The 17403-nt window shown below is 49.8% G+C and overlaps 1 protein-coding gene across 1 annotated transcript; it reads left to right on the top strand.

Moving 5' to 3' along the window:
• The first annotated feature begins 162 nt into the window (after positions 1–162).
• Positions 163–3561, top strand: Cend1 (cell cycle exit and neuronal differentiation 1). The gene is made up of 2 exons (XM_057778667.1): positions 163–306; positions 1666–3561. The coding sequence occupies exon 2, from the start codon at positions 1763–1765 to the stop codon at positions 2210–2212; it is 450 nt and encodes a 149-aa protein (XP_057634650.1). The 5' UTR covers positions 163–306; positions 1666–1762; the 3' UTR covers positions 2213–3561.
• The last annotated feature ends 13842 nt before the right edge of the window (positions 3562–17403 follow it).

Raw genomic sequence — 17403 nt, forward strand, 5'->3', positions numbered from 1 at the left:
TGCCCAGTCTTCCGGTTCAATCTCCTTAGATGTGAGAAATGGAGCTAGGCGTAGGGACACCCTACTACCCCGCCCCCCGGGTTCCCAGGGTGGAGCAGGCAGGCGTGGCCCCGCTGACGCAGCCGCTGTCACTGCTATCCTCCCCTCCCCTTGCCACTGGTCCTTGGGTCCTGCGCTCAGAGTGGTGCATTGTGGGAAACTCCTGAGCACTCCTCGGTATCTGCAGCCGCCGCCCGCTGTCGTTCCCACCCGCGAAGCGAGTGCGCAGTGAGTGCGCAGCGAGAAGCTGGAGGCCCGAAGGAAGACGTAAGGCGACAGGCCCTTCCAAGGGCGGGCCGGGACGGGAAGTAGGGTGGGACTGGGGGCGCTGGATCTAGTGGCCAAGCAGTAGAGCTTTGGCCCTGAAGGTCACTGGGGTTGTGGCGTGAGCACCTTGGTCTCCCGGGCTCAGCAGCCCTGGGGAGGCAGAGGAAGCAATTGGAAGAAAGGGATGTAAGTGCAAGTCAAAAATAACCCGGGGCAGATTTGGTCTCTGCCAACTTGATGCCCAAAGGCTAAGGTCTCTCCAGAACTGTGGCATGGAGGGGATGCCAGGGTTTCTTGGGAAGTGGGCAGCATCTGGGTTTCTACACTGGTCATCTCCGCATGATGTGACCTTCAAATGACCTTCGGTGTGTTCATTTTGCCTGGTGGAGAGGGGAGCTTGGAGCTTGAAATCTGGCTTCTCGCAGTGACTCCCCCTCCCTGTACATGGGCCAATTGTCCTCCCAGGATGAAGGGAGACAGGTGGTCCTGAGTCTTCCAGACAGGAGCCCCTATGGGACAGGGTAGCCAGGCCCCAGTCTCCCCAGCTAGGACACAGAGAATCAAGGTGAGGGGACCATACTCTGTGTCACCCCCACTCTGTGCTACTGCCAGGGACCCTCTGCGCTACCATAGCACAGCAAGGAATGCTTGCCCTTGAGCTGGATGAGCTGGAGGCCTGTGCTGAGGAAAGGGCATCAGATCTAAGCTGGGTGGGGCGGATGGCTGACCAGAAGCATAGGCTAGCAGATTCCCAAATGGTTTTTCTGCCTCTATTTCATCCCTTTCTTGTTCTGATAGTCCTGGTGACCTGGATCCACTCTCCTCCCTGACAGAATCTGAGAACCCAGATTCTGGGCTCCTTCCCTGGCCTTCCTTTCCTCTGAGACTCTGGTCAGGCTGAGACCAAGGCCCCAGAGCATCCCGTTCTGTGAAACATCAACAAGCTCCCGAGATAGCACGCAGCACACAGCTCTGCCGGAGCTCACCATGACGCCTTCCTGCCTCCCCTGAGCAAATATTCTGTCTTCCAGTATCCAGGCTTAGATCCATGTCTGCAACAGTGTGGGGTAGACAGTGTACATGAAACAAAGCTAGGTTATAGGCGAGGAAACTGAGTCCTCTGGTTCTTCCCCTTCCCAGCTTTTCGTCAGTTGTAGGGGCTTCTCCAAGAATGCTCAGAAGCAAACAGAGGCGAGGCCTAGGAAGAGGAAGGACTGGGTTTCCAGAATACTCCTTGGTTGGAGCCCCTGGAGAGTCCAGGGGATTGAGAAGGGTATCTCCAAGGGGCAAGGGCAGGGCCAGGAAAGCTATACAGAAGGTGCCTCATCCCTGTTACCACCTCATTGTGTCTCCCTCCAGACCCATATAATGCCCAGAGGTGAGCTGTCCTGAGACATTGTGATCCAGCCGCCTGCCAGTCCCGCAAGCCCCAAGCTAGCTGCCAGCACAAATCATCATGGAATCCCGAGGAAAGTCAGCCAGCAGCCCCAAGCCAGACACCAAGATGCCTCAGGCCACACCTGAGGCCAAGGCCACTCCAGCTGCTGATGGGAAAGCCCCCTCGACCAAGCCTGTGAAGAAGGATACCCAAACAGAGAAGCAGGAGCAACCAGCAGCCCCTGGGCCAGCAACTACCAAGAAGACACCGGCCAAGGCAGACCCTGTTCTTCTCAACAATCACAGCAACCTGAAGCCAACCCCCACAGTGCCTGCAGCCCCCAGCAGTCCTGACGCAACCTCAGAGCCGAAGGGTCCTGGGGATGGGGCAGAGGAGGATGAGCCCAACACTGGAGCCCGAGGTCCCTGGCCTTGTGAGAACTTGACCCCTTTGTTAGTGGCTGGGGGTGTGGCCGTGGCCACGATGGCCCTAATTCTTGGTGTAGTCTTCCTAGCCCGGAAAAAATGATGCCTGGTGTCCAGGTGGAGGCACAAAGCCACTTTCTGTACAGACCTGAATATATAGTGCATGCAAGGTCCTAGATTCTTATCTATACACACACAAACACACACACACACGTATATGTATGCTACATACATCCACGCAGCAGGAGAGAGACCGACAATGAACCCACCTCCACTGACCCCAGCACACTCTCTCCCAAGTCCTGGGTCAAGAGCCCAGCTCTGCAGTTTGCAGGAAGCACTAGCATGGGGCAGAAGGGATAGCCTGGACTAGGAACAGTAACTGGGTGGGACCCTGAAAGAGAAGTGGTGGAGGAGACTGGCCCTGTGGGGACATTAAGGGCACGGCTGTTTTACTGTCCCCACTTCTATTTTGTGCGACTGGGGGCTGCCTGTCTGGGCCTGATGCAGGGGAACCGACCTGCAGTGGGAATTCAAATCTGCAGAGCTACCTCCACCCACTGTCACTGTCCTGGCTGAGTGAAAACGCCAAGCTTAACAGCTAAATTTGGGGTGGGATCCCCCTTCCCTTTTTCAGTATGTGCCCCAGGAGAGCTCCTGAGGCTAGGACCACCTTACTCCATGCCCAGAGCAGCAATTGGTTTTTTTTTGGGGGGGGGGGGGGAGGCTTTCGCGTGGAGGTAGGAAATATGGAGGATCTACATTACAGTTGTGCCAGCCCAATACCCCCCCAAAGACTGCCCTGCCTGCCTGCACCCAACACCCCCTTGAGTCTAACAGCGTATAAATGCAATAACACAGGTAGAGTAGAACTGCCCAGTGGGTGACAATCACCCACTGCCTGCAGGAAGACCTGCTGTGCAGCCCCTCATAGTGCGTCTGGCCCCAGCTTGCCCCTTGGTGTGGTGACAGTGGGCAGGTTTCCAGAAGGCTACAGTGGGCTCTAAGGAAACATTGCCCTCACCTGACCAGTGGCTGTAGGGACCTTGGGCCTGAGTGGAAGCTGAGTGTGAAATAAACTGTTACAATATAAAGGCTGGGCTGGTGTCCTCACCTGCTTGGGGCTGGGAGGGACAGAGACTTCCTACTTCAGTTTGTATGGGTCACAGATTCATCCTATGGGCTTTCCAGGAAGTCCTAGGTCCTCCTTCATGCCCTGATCCTTCTGGGCTATGTGCACCCACAGTCCCATCCCCTTTCCCAGGTCTTTGTGGGAGCCTGAACCCAGATGGACATGAACCCGGATGAATCCAGGAACTTCACAATGGCAACCCCCCCTCAACCTGGGCTGCTGCCCACAGTGCACTGGAATCGTTCCTCAGTTAGAAACTGCCTGCCAGGCGGGAGGTGGTGGCACACACCTTTAATCCCAGCACTTAGGAGGCTGAGGCAGGTGAATCTCTGAGTTAGGATGCCAGCCTGGTCTACAGAGCGAGTTCTAGGACAGCCAAGGCTACAAAGAGAAACTCTGTCTTAGAAAACTAAAAGGAAAAAATCCTGCCTGTCAGCAAGGAGGGCCCCCTCCATCCATGAAATGCAGAGTGGAGGCAGGGTTCCTCCTCTGGTCACTTCTCTCCCACAGCTCTCAGTCCATTCTGACCTGGTGTTCAGCACATGGGAACTGTTCATGGCTCCAGTTGTGAGGCTGTAGGGTAGCGGGCTGCAAAGAGCAAGGCTCATTTTGGAATACATCATCCTGGTTCTCCCCCCCCCCCATGCTAGGGGCTACTGAGGCTGGCATGCAGGAGCTTGCTGACCACCCCTCCCTCCCGGAGGCTTTCTTTGAGCTGGTGTTTTTTTCTTTCCAATTTCTTGGTGCCCACTCTCTTCAGTAGGAGCTCTGTCCACATAACACATTCCATTCAACTCTGGACAACTCTGACAGGGTGAGGACATCACAAGCGGACCACTTGTCCTTGCTCAGACCACTCTTCCCGGTTTCTCTTTGACCACTGTCACTACAAAGTGCCTCTTTCAAGCCCAGGCCGACACCTGATTGAGCCAGGGCTTCCTGAAGACAGGCTGCTGTGGACATGCTGAACACATGGGCACCTCCGACTCATCTGCACTGCAGAGGCTAAGGCTGCACTGCCTGCCTAGACATTCACTGCCTCATCCAGTACTCACATCTGTCCCTCCTTTGCCTTGCACCTTAAGGCACACGAGCACTTCCAGGCATTGGATTGCACCAGGAGGCTGCAGAAGTGACCATGCATTTCTGCTGTGGCGAGCCACTGAGAGCTGGCTCTTCCACGTGGTGGTGTTCTCATGCTCTCGCTCCTTTAAAACACCTTGAGGTTGTTTTTAAAATACTAGTGCCTGGGGCTGGAGAGATGGCTCAGTCGTAAAGAGCATTAACTGCTCTTCCAAGGTATCTGTGGTTGACTCCCAGCAGCTGTGTGATGGCTAATAATCATTTGTAACAGGTTCCCAGGGATCTGATGGCCTCTTCTGACCTCCACAGACCATAGGCACACACATGATACATAGACGTGAATACACGCGAAACACCCACACATGTAAAAATTAATTAAAATATTGGGGGCTGGTGAGATGGCTCAGTAGGTAAGAGTACTGACTGCTCTTCCAGAGGACCTGGGTTTGATTCTCAGTACCTGTATGGTAGTTTACAATCTGTAACTGCAGCCCCAGGGAACTGAGCATACATACGTAGGGCATATACACATGTAGGCAAAATGCCAATGCGCATAAAATAAAAAATTAAATCTCAATAAAAGAAAATATTGGCACCTTAGACAAGGCAGAAATGAAAACCCCTAGTTTGGACCTGGAACGGTCTTTATAGGCACTGTTGTAGTGCAGGCATGGCTGTCAGCTGGGGTGCTACTGGAAGGCAGTGGAACTTCTTGTCACCAAGGGGGAGTTTATCTGCTGTTATTTGCCTGTTGTTAATTTTTAGGCCAAGTATGGCTGCATATACCTTTAATCCTAGCACTTGGGAAATAGAGGAAGGTTGATCTTTGTGAGTTCAACACCAGCCTGGTGAATTCTACAGAGTGAATTCCAGGACTACACAGAGACCCTTCCTTAAAACAAACAAAAAAAATCAATTGAATGTTTGCCTGCGTGTATGTATATGCACTGGACGTATATATGGTGCCTGTGGAGGGCAAGAGAGCATCAGATGCCCTGCACTCCAGCTACAAACAGTTGTGAGTGACCATGTGTGTATGCTGGCTAAGTCCTCTGCAAGAGAAGCAAGTGCTTTTAACCACTGAACCATCTCCCCAGCCTGTGTACCTGCTTTTTATATACAGGATCTCAATATGTAACCCAGGATAACCTCAAATCTATACCTCCTGCCTCAGCACTGAAATTACAGGCTTGCAACACCAATGCCTGGCTAAAACCAGTCTTACAAATGGGAGGCAGGGACCAGAGGTCAACTTGGGTATCAAACCTTAGGCACTGTTTATCTACCTTGTTTGTTTTTCAATTAAATTTCCTTAAAATTTCTATTTATTTATTCGTTCATTCATTCATTTTGGTTTTTCAAGACAGGGTTTCTCTGTGTAGCAGCATTGACTGACTTGGAAATTGCTCTGTGAACCAGACTGGCCTTGAGCTCACAGAGATCCGCCTATCTCTGTCTCCTGAGCGCTGGGATTAAAGGCATGTGCCACTACTGCATGGCTCAATTTTAAAATTTTATGTGTATGAGTGTTTTGTTTGCATGTATGTCTGTGCACCACTTGCATGCCTGATGGCAAGAGGTTAGAGCTAGAGTTACAGATGGTTGTGAGCTGCCTCAGAGGTGCTGGGAATCGAACCCAGGTCCTCTGGAAGAACACTCAGTGCTCTTAGCTATGGAGGCATGTCTCCAGCCCTGATCTGTTCTGTTTTGTTTTGAGACAGGATCTCTCACTGGTCTGGGACTAAGTAAGCTAGACTGGCTGATCATTGACCTGGGATTCTCCTCTCCCCAGTGCTGGGGTTACAATTCTGAGTCACCATGTGTGGTTTTGTCTATTTGTGGTGGTGGCGGTTTTCTTTTTGTTTGTTCGGTTTGGTTTTAGTTTTTCGAGACAGGGTTTCTTTGTGTAGTCCTGGTTGTTCTGGAACTAGCTCTGTAGACCAGGCTAGCCTTGAACTCATAGAGATCCACCTGCCTCTGTCTCAGGAGTGCTGGGATCAAAGGCTGTGCACCACCACTGCCTGGCTTATTTGTTTGTTTGTTTGTTTGATGTGGTTTCTGGGGATCCAATTCAGGAACTTCCCCATCCAACTGAGATCCTTCCCCCTTCCTTTCTTATTCATTTTGCATTCTAAGCCTTCAATGCTACCATTTATTGCAAATGGTTTCTCAGTCGGTGCACAGAGGTTTACCAACTGTCACGTCACACTGTCCCTTTACCTTCTGGAATCGTCTGGAGATTTTGCTATGTTATCTAGTCCAACAATCTCAGCATATACTCACTCAATCCATTTGGGCAGGTGCCTAGACTCCCTGTGGGTGATCAGCCAGGGCTCTCAAGGTGTTTCTGTTTCATCAGAGCCAAGATGGCCCCAGCCTCAGAGAGCAGACAGGTCCCTGCTACCCACTTCTTTGCCCCACTTGTACAGCCTGTGTAAGTTTGCAGTTGCCACCTGTGACCACAGCTCTGGGGGTTCTCTCTTCACTTCCAGAGGGACGTTAGAACCAGGGAGCAAGATAAGCATGGAGTCACATAGATGCAAATTCAGCCTTCGGGAGGCAGGGCTGGAGGGTGGAGAGCTTCAGATAGCTTGGGCTACATGAAAGCATTTTATAACAATAACAAAAACAAAAAACAGCCAAAACTGGACCTGCTGGCACAAGCTCCAGGAAGGCCAAGTCAGAAGGGTAATAAATGCAAGGGAGGCAGGAACTATAAAAGGAAAACTTAGTGAAATCTCTGTGAAAATGAGGGTTGGGCTGGGCTGTGGCGCACATCTTTAATCCCAGCACTGGGAAGTCAGAGGCAGGTGGATTTCTGTGAGTTTGAGGCCAGCCTGGTCTACAGAACAAGTTCAGGACAGTTAGGGCTACACAGAGAACCCTGACTCAAAAAAAAAAAAAAAAAAAAAAAAAAAAAAAGTGAGGGTTGAGATGTAGACTGGCACCGGAGCACTTGGCTGCCGTGAGCCAGGCTTGAGATTCAGTTTCCAGCACTGAAAACCACACACCTGGCCAGGAGGCAGAGGTCCCAGGGGCCAGGCTCTAATCCTTCACAGGACCTTAAACTCGAGTCCAGTAAGGACCCTTCCAGAAGTGGAAGAAAAGGCCCACAACTCTCAGCAGTCCCAAATGATTTAAATTACTTTTTCCACAACTTTCATAGTCAAAAAAATGTAAGTATAGAAAATACTCAGTACATTTTTATTTTATTTTTTTTTTATTTTTTTATTTTTTTTATTTTTCTTTTGGTTTTTCGAGACAGGGTTTCTCTGTGGCTTTGGAGCCCGTCCTGGAACTAGCTCTTGTAGACCAGGCTGGTCTCGAACTCACAGAGATCCACCTGCCTCTGCCTCCCGAGTGCTGGGATTAAAGGCGTGCGCCACCATCGCCCGGCCTCAGTACATTTTTAAAAACATGCTTACGTATGCTAAATCACATACAGAACCACAGAACAGAAATGTTCTCATAAGTTCTGTCACTTCCATAGAGGTGTCTATGGGCTGGACACTGCTGGAGGGAGCCCTGCTTTGGAGGTGACCCTAGGATGTCACTCCTGTTTGGGGGCAAAAGTTCCAGATCAAGCATCCCCAATGGACCAGCTCAGTTGCTTGTATGTTGAAGTGGTAACTGACGACGAAAACAGAGGAGATTCAGTCAGTCATAGTGGGAAGAAGAGGCGATAAAGCGGCCCAGGGACCCTCAAGTCCTTTGGGGATACTGACACAGGCTTTATGTTTACGTAGAGAAAAAACTGGGGAAGGAGCAAGGTGTGTGTATAACTCAGCAGTTCTGGTCTAGAGGTGGTCCCTCTACCACTGGCTCATCTCTGGTCCTGCAAAGGGGTTCAAATAAGTCAGTGCATGAGGGGCAGAGCTGTTCTCAGGAGCACTCACTTCCACTCCTGGAGCAGCCTGGTCCTCCTGGAGCTGGGGTTTCTATCCTGTGAGGTTTGATCTTCTGAGATTCTAGGTTTAGGGCCATGACTTGAAGACAAGAGGGTAGACACATACTCTTGGTGATCGACATGATGACCCACCGTGAAAGTGGGATGAAGAGAGATGCCAGGCTTTCGTTGTCATTCGCTTACTGTGTCAGTGATTTTCCTCACTGCTGTGGCAAAAGACCTGACAACGGCAACTTCAGGCTTTATTCTGGCGCACAGTTCAAGGATGCAGTCCATCATGGCAGGAGAGGTCACGCTGCATCCGGTCAGGAAGCAGAGCAATAAATGCTGCTGCTCAGCTCCCTTTGCCCTTCTCAGAGTCGGGGTTGCCTAGGGAATATGTTCCCCCATTTAGTATGGATCTTCTCGCATCAGTTAACCCAATCTAGAAACTCTCTTTTTTTAAAAAAAAAAATCTATCATCTATCCATCTATCCATCTATCCATCTATCCATCTATCTATCTATCTATCTATCTTAGGTATGAGTGACCTGTCTTGTTGATGCACACCAGAAGAGGGCACCAGATCTCATTACAGATGGTTTTGAGCCACCATGTGGTTGCTGGGAATTGAACTCAGGACCTCTGGAAGAGCAGTTAGTGCTCTTAACCTCTGAGCCATTTTCCTGGCCCCTAAAAACTCTCTTACACATGTCGAGAGGCTTGTTTTCATGGTGATTTTGAAACCTATCAATTAAGACAATAAAAATTAATCATCATGGTTACCTTGTGGTCCCAAGTAGGGGATGCTTTTTAATTAAAAAGTTTTTTTTGTTGTTGTTTTGGTTTGGTTTTGGTTTTCCGAGAACAGGGTTTCTCTGTGTACTTATGGAGCCTATCCTAGAACTCACTCTGTAGACCAGGCTGGCCTCCAACTCATAGAGATCCACCTGCCTCTGCCTCCCAAGTGCTGGGAATAAAGGCTGTGCCACCGCCCAACAGTTAAAAAGTTTTTTTAATTTTTAAATTACTTCTATTTTGTGTGTGTTTGAACATATGGAGGCCAAGGACAATTTGTGGAAGGGAGTCCATTCTCTTCACCCATCCTGTGAGTCCTGGAACAGAACTCTGGGTGTCAGGCGTGGGGGCCTTGGCCCACTGAGCCATCTCACAGGCTCAGAGAAAGCAGCGTCTGAGAACCTGTTTCTGTGCTATGTCAGGCTCACACCGCCAAAGAGCTCTGGCCATTGACATCTGTGTCTTCTGAGCATTGTGGCAGCACAAAGCAGTTCTCCTGAACCTGTCCTGAGCCACTGACAGGCATGGGGCTCCCGCAGGACACTGGAGACTGGAGGTCTCTCTAGCACCCATGTGCAGCTCATGTAGGGAACCACACCCCAGATGGCCTCCTCAGTTTGACCAGGATCGCCTCTCAGCCTTCCCGTAGACGTTGACAGGAGAAGGGGAGACAGGAGGAAAGGAAGGCGACTTTGTTTAGACCTGCAAACTCAAGATCCCAAAAAAAAAAAACAAAAACAAAAAGCCACACCTACATTAAAGATTCTACAAGGCAGGGCTGAAGACAGGGCTCAGTGGTTAAGAGCACTGGCTGCTCTTCCAGAGGACCAGGGTTCAATTCCCAGCACCCACACGATGACTCACAACTGTCTGTAACTCCAGTTCCAGGGGATCCGTTACCCTCACACAGACAAAACACCAATGCACATAAAATAAAAATCATTAAAAAAAAGATTCTTTAGGGTTTACTGAATGAGCAGAACCTCATGGTTATCTGTGTGCAGAGGTCATCTGTGTGTGTTCCGGATCCGGATTATTTTGGGCTCTCTTTAGTTCTCTTTGTAGTTACTCATTGCCCATCTCTGCACATGACCTAACATCCTTCTATCAGGAAGAACCTTTGGACTGTACTAACACTAACTTCTACCAACTCAAAAGCTAAGAATGTTATCCGACAGCATCTGAAATCTACAGCAGAGATTTCTCAGTGACCTACCTACCTGATGTCCCCATACCAATATATCTGGCAAATGCCCTGATTGATGACTTTTCGTTTGGTAACTATAGTTCATATAACCACTTCTACACTGGAACCCATTCAGAGCAACCTGACTGGTGTTCCTGGACCAAGATCACTCATATTTGGTTCAGAATAAACATTTCTTACTCACTTTGAAGTGAAAGTCCTGTTTTGCGTCAGCAGCCTTACTAAACTAATTGTTCCGGACTTGTTTGGTTCAAAGTCTGGCCTGTGACAGTCCTAACAAGCTAGGCTTGGCCACGCATCCCCACTATGCCAGCTAAAGAAGTAAAATGTCGCCGGGCGGTGGTGGCGCACGCCTTTAATCCCAGCACTTGGGAGGCAGAGGCAGGCGAATCTCTGTGAGTTCGAGACCAGCCTGGTCTACAAGAGCTAGTTCTAGGACAGGCTCCAAAACCACAGAGAAACCCTGTCTCGAAAAAAAAAAAAAAAAAAAAAGAAGTAAAAGGCGGGCTGCGCAGTGGTGATGCACGCCTTTAATTCCAGCACCTGGGAGGCAGAGGCAGGCGGATCTCTGTGAGTTCGAGACCAGCCTAGTCTACAAGAGCTAGTTCCAGGACAGGCTCTTTAAAAAGCTACAGAGAAACCTGTCTCGAAAAACCAAAAAAAAAGCCGGGCGGTGGTGGCGCACGCCTTTAATCCCAGCACTCGGGAGGCAGAGGCAGGCGGATCTCTGTGAGTTCGAGACCAGCCTGGTCTACAGAGCTAGTTCCAGGACAGGCTCCAAAACCACAGAGAAACCCTGTCTCAAAAAACCAAAAAAAAAAAAAAAAAAAAAAAGAAAAACCAAGAAGAAGAAGAAGAGAAAGAAAGAAAGAAAGAAAGAAAGAAAGAAAGAAAGAAGTAAAAAGCAAGTAAGGCACTGGGGGGAGAGCTCAGTGGACAAGCACTTTCCTTGAAAACATGAGACCCTGAGTGCAACCCCCAGAACCCACATTTACAAAAACAGAAAACAAGGGATGGAGAGATGGCTCACTGGCTGCTCAAGGGGACCTGGGTTTAATTCCCTGCACCCAATTCCAGCTCTGTAATTCCAGTTTCAGGGGATCTATCTGTCTGACATCCTCACACAGATATATGCAGGATAAAACACCAATGCACATAAAATAAAAATAAAGCTGGATGGTAGTGGTGCACACCTTTAATTCCAGCACTTGGGAGGCAGAGGCCTGCAGATCTCTGTGAGTTTGAGGCCAGCCTGGGCTACAAAGAAAGTTCCAAGACAGCCAGGACTGTTAATATAAAGAAACCTTTCTCAGAAAACCAAATCAATCAAACAAACAAACAAAAAACCAAACAGTTCCAGTGTTTAGTTCTTGCAAACACACACACACACACAGGTGAATCTCTGTAAATTTGAGTCAGTCTGGTTCCACACAGTGAGTGAGATCCTGTCTCAAAACCAAACAAAAAAAGAAACAGTGAAAACAGACATTTCTTCAATGTGGATTTAAACAATGGTGTTCAGAGTTCTCCAAGTCTATCTTTGGGGTCCCAGCAAGAGGTTTAGGTTTACAGGGTAAGAGACACACAGAACTAAGCAGTCCTGGTCAAGATGTGGCCTCACCCGTCTTTGGCTCCAGCCTGTCCTGCAAGGTGGTTTGACAATCAGGAGGTTTAAAAGTCCAAGGTTAACAGGGTAGTGGTGGTACACACCTTTAATCTCAGCACTCTGGAGGTAGAACTCTGAGTTTGAGGCCAGCCTAGTCTAACATAAAGTTACACAGAGAAATCCTGTCTTGAAAACAAAAACAAAACAACAGCAGCAAAAAGAGTTCAAGGTTTTATGGTGAGTTCTAGGCCAGTCTCAGGAAACCAGTTAAATAACAAATAAGCCTCTGCTTGTGCTTTCTGCGTCCTAGAAATAAGGAAGTGGGTCAGCCGCACACTCAGCCTTCGGGAATAGCAGGAGAAAAAGCAGACCAGCTAGGCTTCTGCTGTAGTAGAGGCATAGTAAGCAGCCATTCACCTTCAGCTCCTGTCATCCATGCTCTCTTTATCCTCAGTAAAGACCTTGCCCTTTAATGCCATGACACTTACAAGCACCATGACAATGGCTGGAAAAGACTATAAGAGGATCAGAGAGAAAGAGCACCCACTTCTTAGAAAATTCTCAAACTTAATACTCAGGCTGGGAAGGAAAGAAAGAAGGAAGGAAGGAAGGAAGGAAGGAAGGAAGGAAGGAAGGAAGGAAGGAAGGAAGGAAGGAAGGAACCAGGCGGTGGTGGCGCACGCCTTTAATCCCAGCAGAGGATTAAAGGTAGAGGCAGGCAGATTTCTGTGAGTTCAAGGCCAGCCTGGTCTACGAGAGCTAGTTCCAGAACAGGCTCCAAAGCTTCACAGAGAAAATCTGTCTTGAAAAACCGAAAAAAAAAAAAAAAGGTAAGAAGATAGACATCGCTACCTGTGCTTAGACACCCCCCTCCACCAATCCCCCTGTGCTCTACCTGAGCCATATCGATGACCTCCAGCTGCCATGGCTGAGAAGTCATTTGAGCTCTATTCAGGCTTCCCTTATTCTTTGGCTAAGAACAGAACCTTCTTTGCTGCTTCACAGTGACTGATTTTATTTGTTTGCCTTACAATCCCAAGAAGGAAAAGGGACACAGTGCAGTCAAATCCTCAGAGGGCAGACGAGGTGGCTCTCGTCTCCCTGGATAAACTATTCAACAATAGATGGGTACACACCTATGCTAAGTCTTCTTCCCTGCTCCCCCAACCCCATGGAACTAAGGGTGTCTGAGTAAACTCCCAGACCTGTCCTGCTACTGTTGGACTCTAGCGTCCAAACACTGAGGAGGAGTCGCCCCCAGAGACACCTCACACACCACAGCCGATGCAAAAGCATGAGGATTTTATTAATTCTGTCATGACAGGGTCCCCCAGCATTCGGGAAGCTGAGAGACCTCGAATAGCTGGTACAGTCTACTTTTAAAGGGGCCACAGAAGCAAGGGGAGTTGTTCTTTGACTATTCTGATTGGCTTATTCGAAAGGGCTATTACCAATAATTGCCTGGAGAGCTGTTGCCAGATCAGGTGAGTTAAGAGGTCATTTTGACCCTGTTTCCCAGGGGACCGAATCAAAACATACGTATATGGGTAATTGTTCAGGAACTGAGTACTTGCATGTGTAGCTGTTAGGTCCTTGGTTCCCAGGGGAGGAGGGGAAGCACCATGGCACGGAGGCTGAGGGGATTCAGAGTTGTCAGAAATGGCTTCAGGATTGTCTAAAGTCTTACACTACCCCTTCCTTGTTACTCACAGGGACACTTTGTGCCTGCTTCTGGGCCACATCACCCTACTTTGTGCCACAATGCCATCACCTGGCCACAGATTAGACACTTTTTGGCCAGCCAGCTGCTTTAGTATTCTCACCAATATTGCAGAGGACCCACCTCAGGTGACGGAACCTTCGCAACCTCATACCTGGCAGCAAGGCTGTCACTGGCTGTGTGCTGCTTGCTTTGTATAGCCTTGCATGGCTTACCTTGAAGGCTCCAGGCTTCACCTGGTCCACTGAGCCCTAATGGGGAAAGGGTTTCATCTGGGTCTTTTTGTTTTGTTTTTTGAGACAGGGTTTCTCTGTGTAAGGGAAAAATAGGGTTTCTCTCTGGCTGTCCTGGAACTCACTCTATATACCAGACTAGCCTCAAACTCAGAGATCCTCCTGTCTCTACCTCCCAAGTGCTGGGATTAAAGGCATGCATCACCACCAACCAGCTTCGTCTGGATCTTGAAGGCTACTTGAGGGCAACCACTCACCTCTAGGCAGCTCCCCACCCCCACCCTGAAGAATGTTTGTAGGGTAGATATGTCCCCCAATCCCAAGAGAACTTTATGCCTCTGAGGTACACTTGATGGTCACCTGAACTAGCAGAAGGGCACTTAGGGCAACACCTTCTCGCTCGTAGCAGTTGCTGCAGCTGGGGCCTAGGCTTTGAGATGGTTGGGAGTCTGACAGAAAGGAGATCCCAGATGTGCAGAGAGGCCAGGAAAAGGCCCAAGCCTGCTCTAAAACAGGAGTCACAGAGGCAGCAGGAGTGACAGGAGGCAGGACTTGCTGCACAAGTCAGCCCAGCAGGGCACACGTCTCCTAGGACTTCTCCCCTGCCCTTACATTCCAGTAGAAGGTTCTTGATATGAAAAAGAAATGAGTGGCTTTCCCCACCCCCCAAGATAAGGTCTCACTATGTAGCTATGTAGCTTACCAGGCTGGCCTCGAGCTCAGAGATCCATTTGTTTCTGCCTCCTGAATGCCCAACTTGCCGTGAATATCAAGAGTTCCTACGGCCTAGGATCTCTACACATGAGCAGACCCTATATGTGTAGACCTCAACCCTCCCCTTTGCCACATGGACATTTGCTGATAGATCTTATGTCCTAGCATACCATGTCCAGGGCTCAGGTGTGTAAGCCTCACAAACAGGACCTTTGACGTGTCTATGAAGGAGACCGAGAGAATGATCCACAGGACAGGATGGGACACTGGGCCTCCCTCACGATGCTGTCATTGGTCTTGCTCAAGGACATCCTGGAGCCTCCAGTGCTCTGTCTCAAGTGGCAAAACCTGCCCTGTAGAGCTGATCTTGTCCAGGTGTCCAGGCCCAGATGTCAGTCCTGGTGGGTGGGGCAGGGCCTAGTCACTGTGGCAGGAAGGCCTTGGTACTAGTATACCTGCTAAGCACATAGGATCTAGGATGTTGCTCAGCAACAGGCACTTTGGCAGGGTAGCTCCACCTTAGGGCCTGGTCTAGGAATGTCAGCTCCTGACAGAGCACGGCTCCCAGCCAAGCACTGCTCATCTGTTATATCTGCCTATCTAGGCTTGAATGTCAATTCCATGTGGATCCCGAGCAGTCTCACAGGCTCTTCTGGAAGCCAGACATTCTGCTCACTCACAAGCATGCCTCTCTGGACACAGGTCATTGCTTCCTCCTAGCCATGCTGAATCATCTGTCAGGCAAGGTACACAGCACCACCCTTGGATACAGCGCACACACAACAGCCTTGCTGCTCGTGTCAGACATGGAGCCTCGGCTTCCTCCTCCACGTGTTCGAGGAGGCAAGCTGGGGGATGAGAGTAGACATATCCCCTCCCCTGTTAACCCCCTCCCCCTGTGAAGAGTCAACTCCATGACCTGAAAAGAGGGAGCCTCAGTTGAGGAGTTGCTTGTATCGGATTGGCCTGTGGCCATGTCTGTGGGGCATTTCTTGATTGCTCATCGATGGGGGTGGGGTTAGCCCAATGTGTGAGGTGCCTTTTCAGGCCAGGTGGGCCTGGGGTGCATAAGAAAGGTAGCTTAAAAAGCCAGCAAGCAGTGTTCCTTCATGGTCTCTACTTAAGTTCCTGTCCTGACCTCCCAGGACTGTGACCTGGACAAGTAATATCAAATATTCTATCAAATACTAAAATTTGTGTTTAGAATGAGGAATTCAATTTTCTTTCTTTTTTTTTTTTTTTTTTTTTGGTTTTTCAAGACAGGGTTTCTCTGTAGCTTTGGAGCCTGTCCTGAAACTTGCTTTTTTTTTTTTTTTTTTTTCAAAAACAAAGTTCTCCTGTTTTATTGGCATCAGAATTACTTGGAGAACTTGGTAGGAAAGCAGGCTCCCAGAATCCCCACTTCCTGGAGCTTGCTCTTGTAGACCAGGCTGGCCTCGAACTCCCAGAGATCCACCTGCCTCTGCCTCCCGAGTGCTGGGATTAAAGGCGTGTGCCACCACCCCGCCCCCCCGGCACAATTTTCTTTTTTTCTTGACAGGGATTCTCTATGTAATAGCCCAGGCTTTCAGTCAGGAATCCCTTTCCCCTTCCTCCATTTCTTATACATTGATTGGTTCTTTTCAGACCAGTCAATTGAATAATATTGTGAGGTCAGACACAGCCAACGGGGAAGACACAGCCACCACCTGAGTTAGAATAAGAACCAAATGCACTTCCTGTCTTGGTGTGTTCACTCCTCGAGCACACTCTCCTGGTTAAGAGTAAAATTTACACTGTCCAGACACCCCGAAACTTACTTCAGTGAGTTAAAACCTTTCCTCCTCAAGACTCAAGCCTATCGCTGGCTCTGCCATTTCTGGTGTCTCAAGATTGCTTTGGGGACAGCACAAAGGTGGAGCCGTGTGAGCATGTGGATCGCTAGCCATGTTCAGTCTGGCCTCTTCACCTTGGGGCTTCATGTCAAAAGATGGGTTTTTAGGGATTGGGCAATCTAGAGATCCAGAAGGCTCTCCTCGTGACTAAGTCCAGCTTGTGGACTAACTCTGGCCTGCAAATCCCCAAACATCACCACACAGACAGCACAGGACCCTGGGCTACGGGCTCCTTTTCCTAGGCTCCACCAGGAACCCCATACTCATGCGGTACAACATAAGGAACAATCCCTTTAGAAACAGTGTGGAGGGGCTGGAGAGAGGGCTCAGTGGTTAAGAGCACTGGCTGCTCTTTCAGAGGATTCTGGCAAAATTTCCAGCACCCATAAGGCAGCTCACAACTGTAATTTCAGTTCCAGGGGGCCTGACACCCATGGTAAAAACACCAATGCATATAGGTGGCCTCCTTAGACAATCTGGCTTTTCCTAAGAAACTCAACAGCAAGCCCCAGAAGCATTCAAAGCTCAGGAAGTGACATTCCATCATTCTCCTCGGGCTCATCCAAAACTCCAGGGACGGAGGCGTCTTTGGAACCTCCAAAACACGCAAAGGAAGACCCGTCTTGTACAAGCGACCCACCTCCGGGCCCCTCATCCAGTCGGCCAGTTGGGCTAACGGGTCTTTGCTCCCAGACAAGTATAGCAGGGCTCAATTGCAGTCAAAGGCCCAAGGAGAGGTAGCCATGTGGCCAACTCGGACCCTGAGTAAAGTCTGCCCAGCCCGCTGCGCTCAACTGATGTGTGCCTGAGGGTCACAAGCCTGTCCCGGACTCTGGTAAACACTCAGGGACCCATAGCGTTTCCTTCCTAGTCAGCCACTCGCGTACGCGCATACCTTCTCCCCAATCTTCACGCACGCGCAGGCTGCATCTGCAGGCAAGTTCCGCCCCCCAACTCGGCACTTCCTGCAGGCTAGCCCCGCCCTCCGCACCTCGCGCACGCTCATTCCACTCCCGCGGCTGGCGAGCCCCGCCCCGCCCC

The sequence above is a fragment of the Chionomys nivalis genome, chromosome 8 (assembly GCF_950005125.1).
Source record: "Chionomys nivalis chromosome 8, mChiNiv1.1, whole genome shotgun sequence".
Taxonomy (NCBI): domain Eukaryota; kingdom Metazoa; phylum Chordata; class Mammalia; order Rodentia; family Cricetidae; genus Chionomys; species Chionomys nivalis.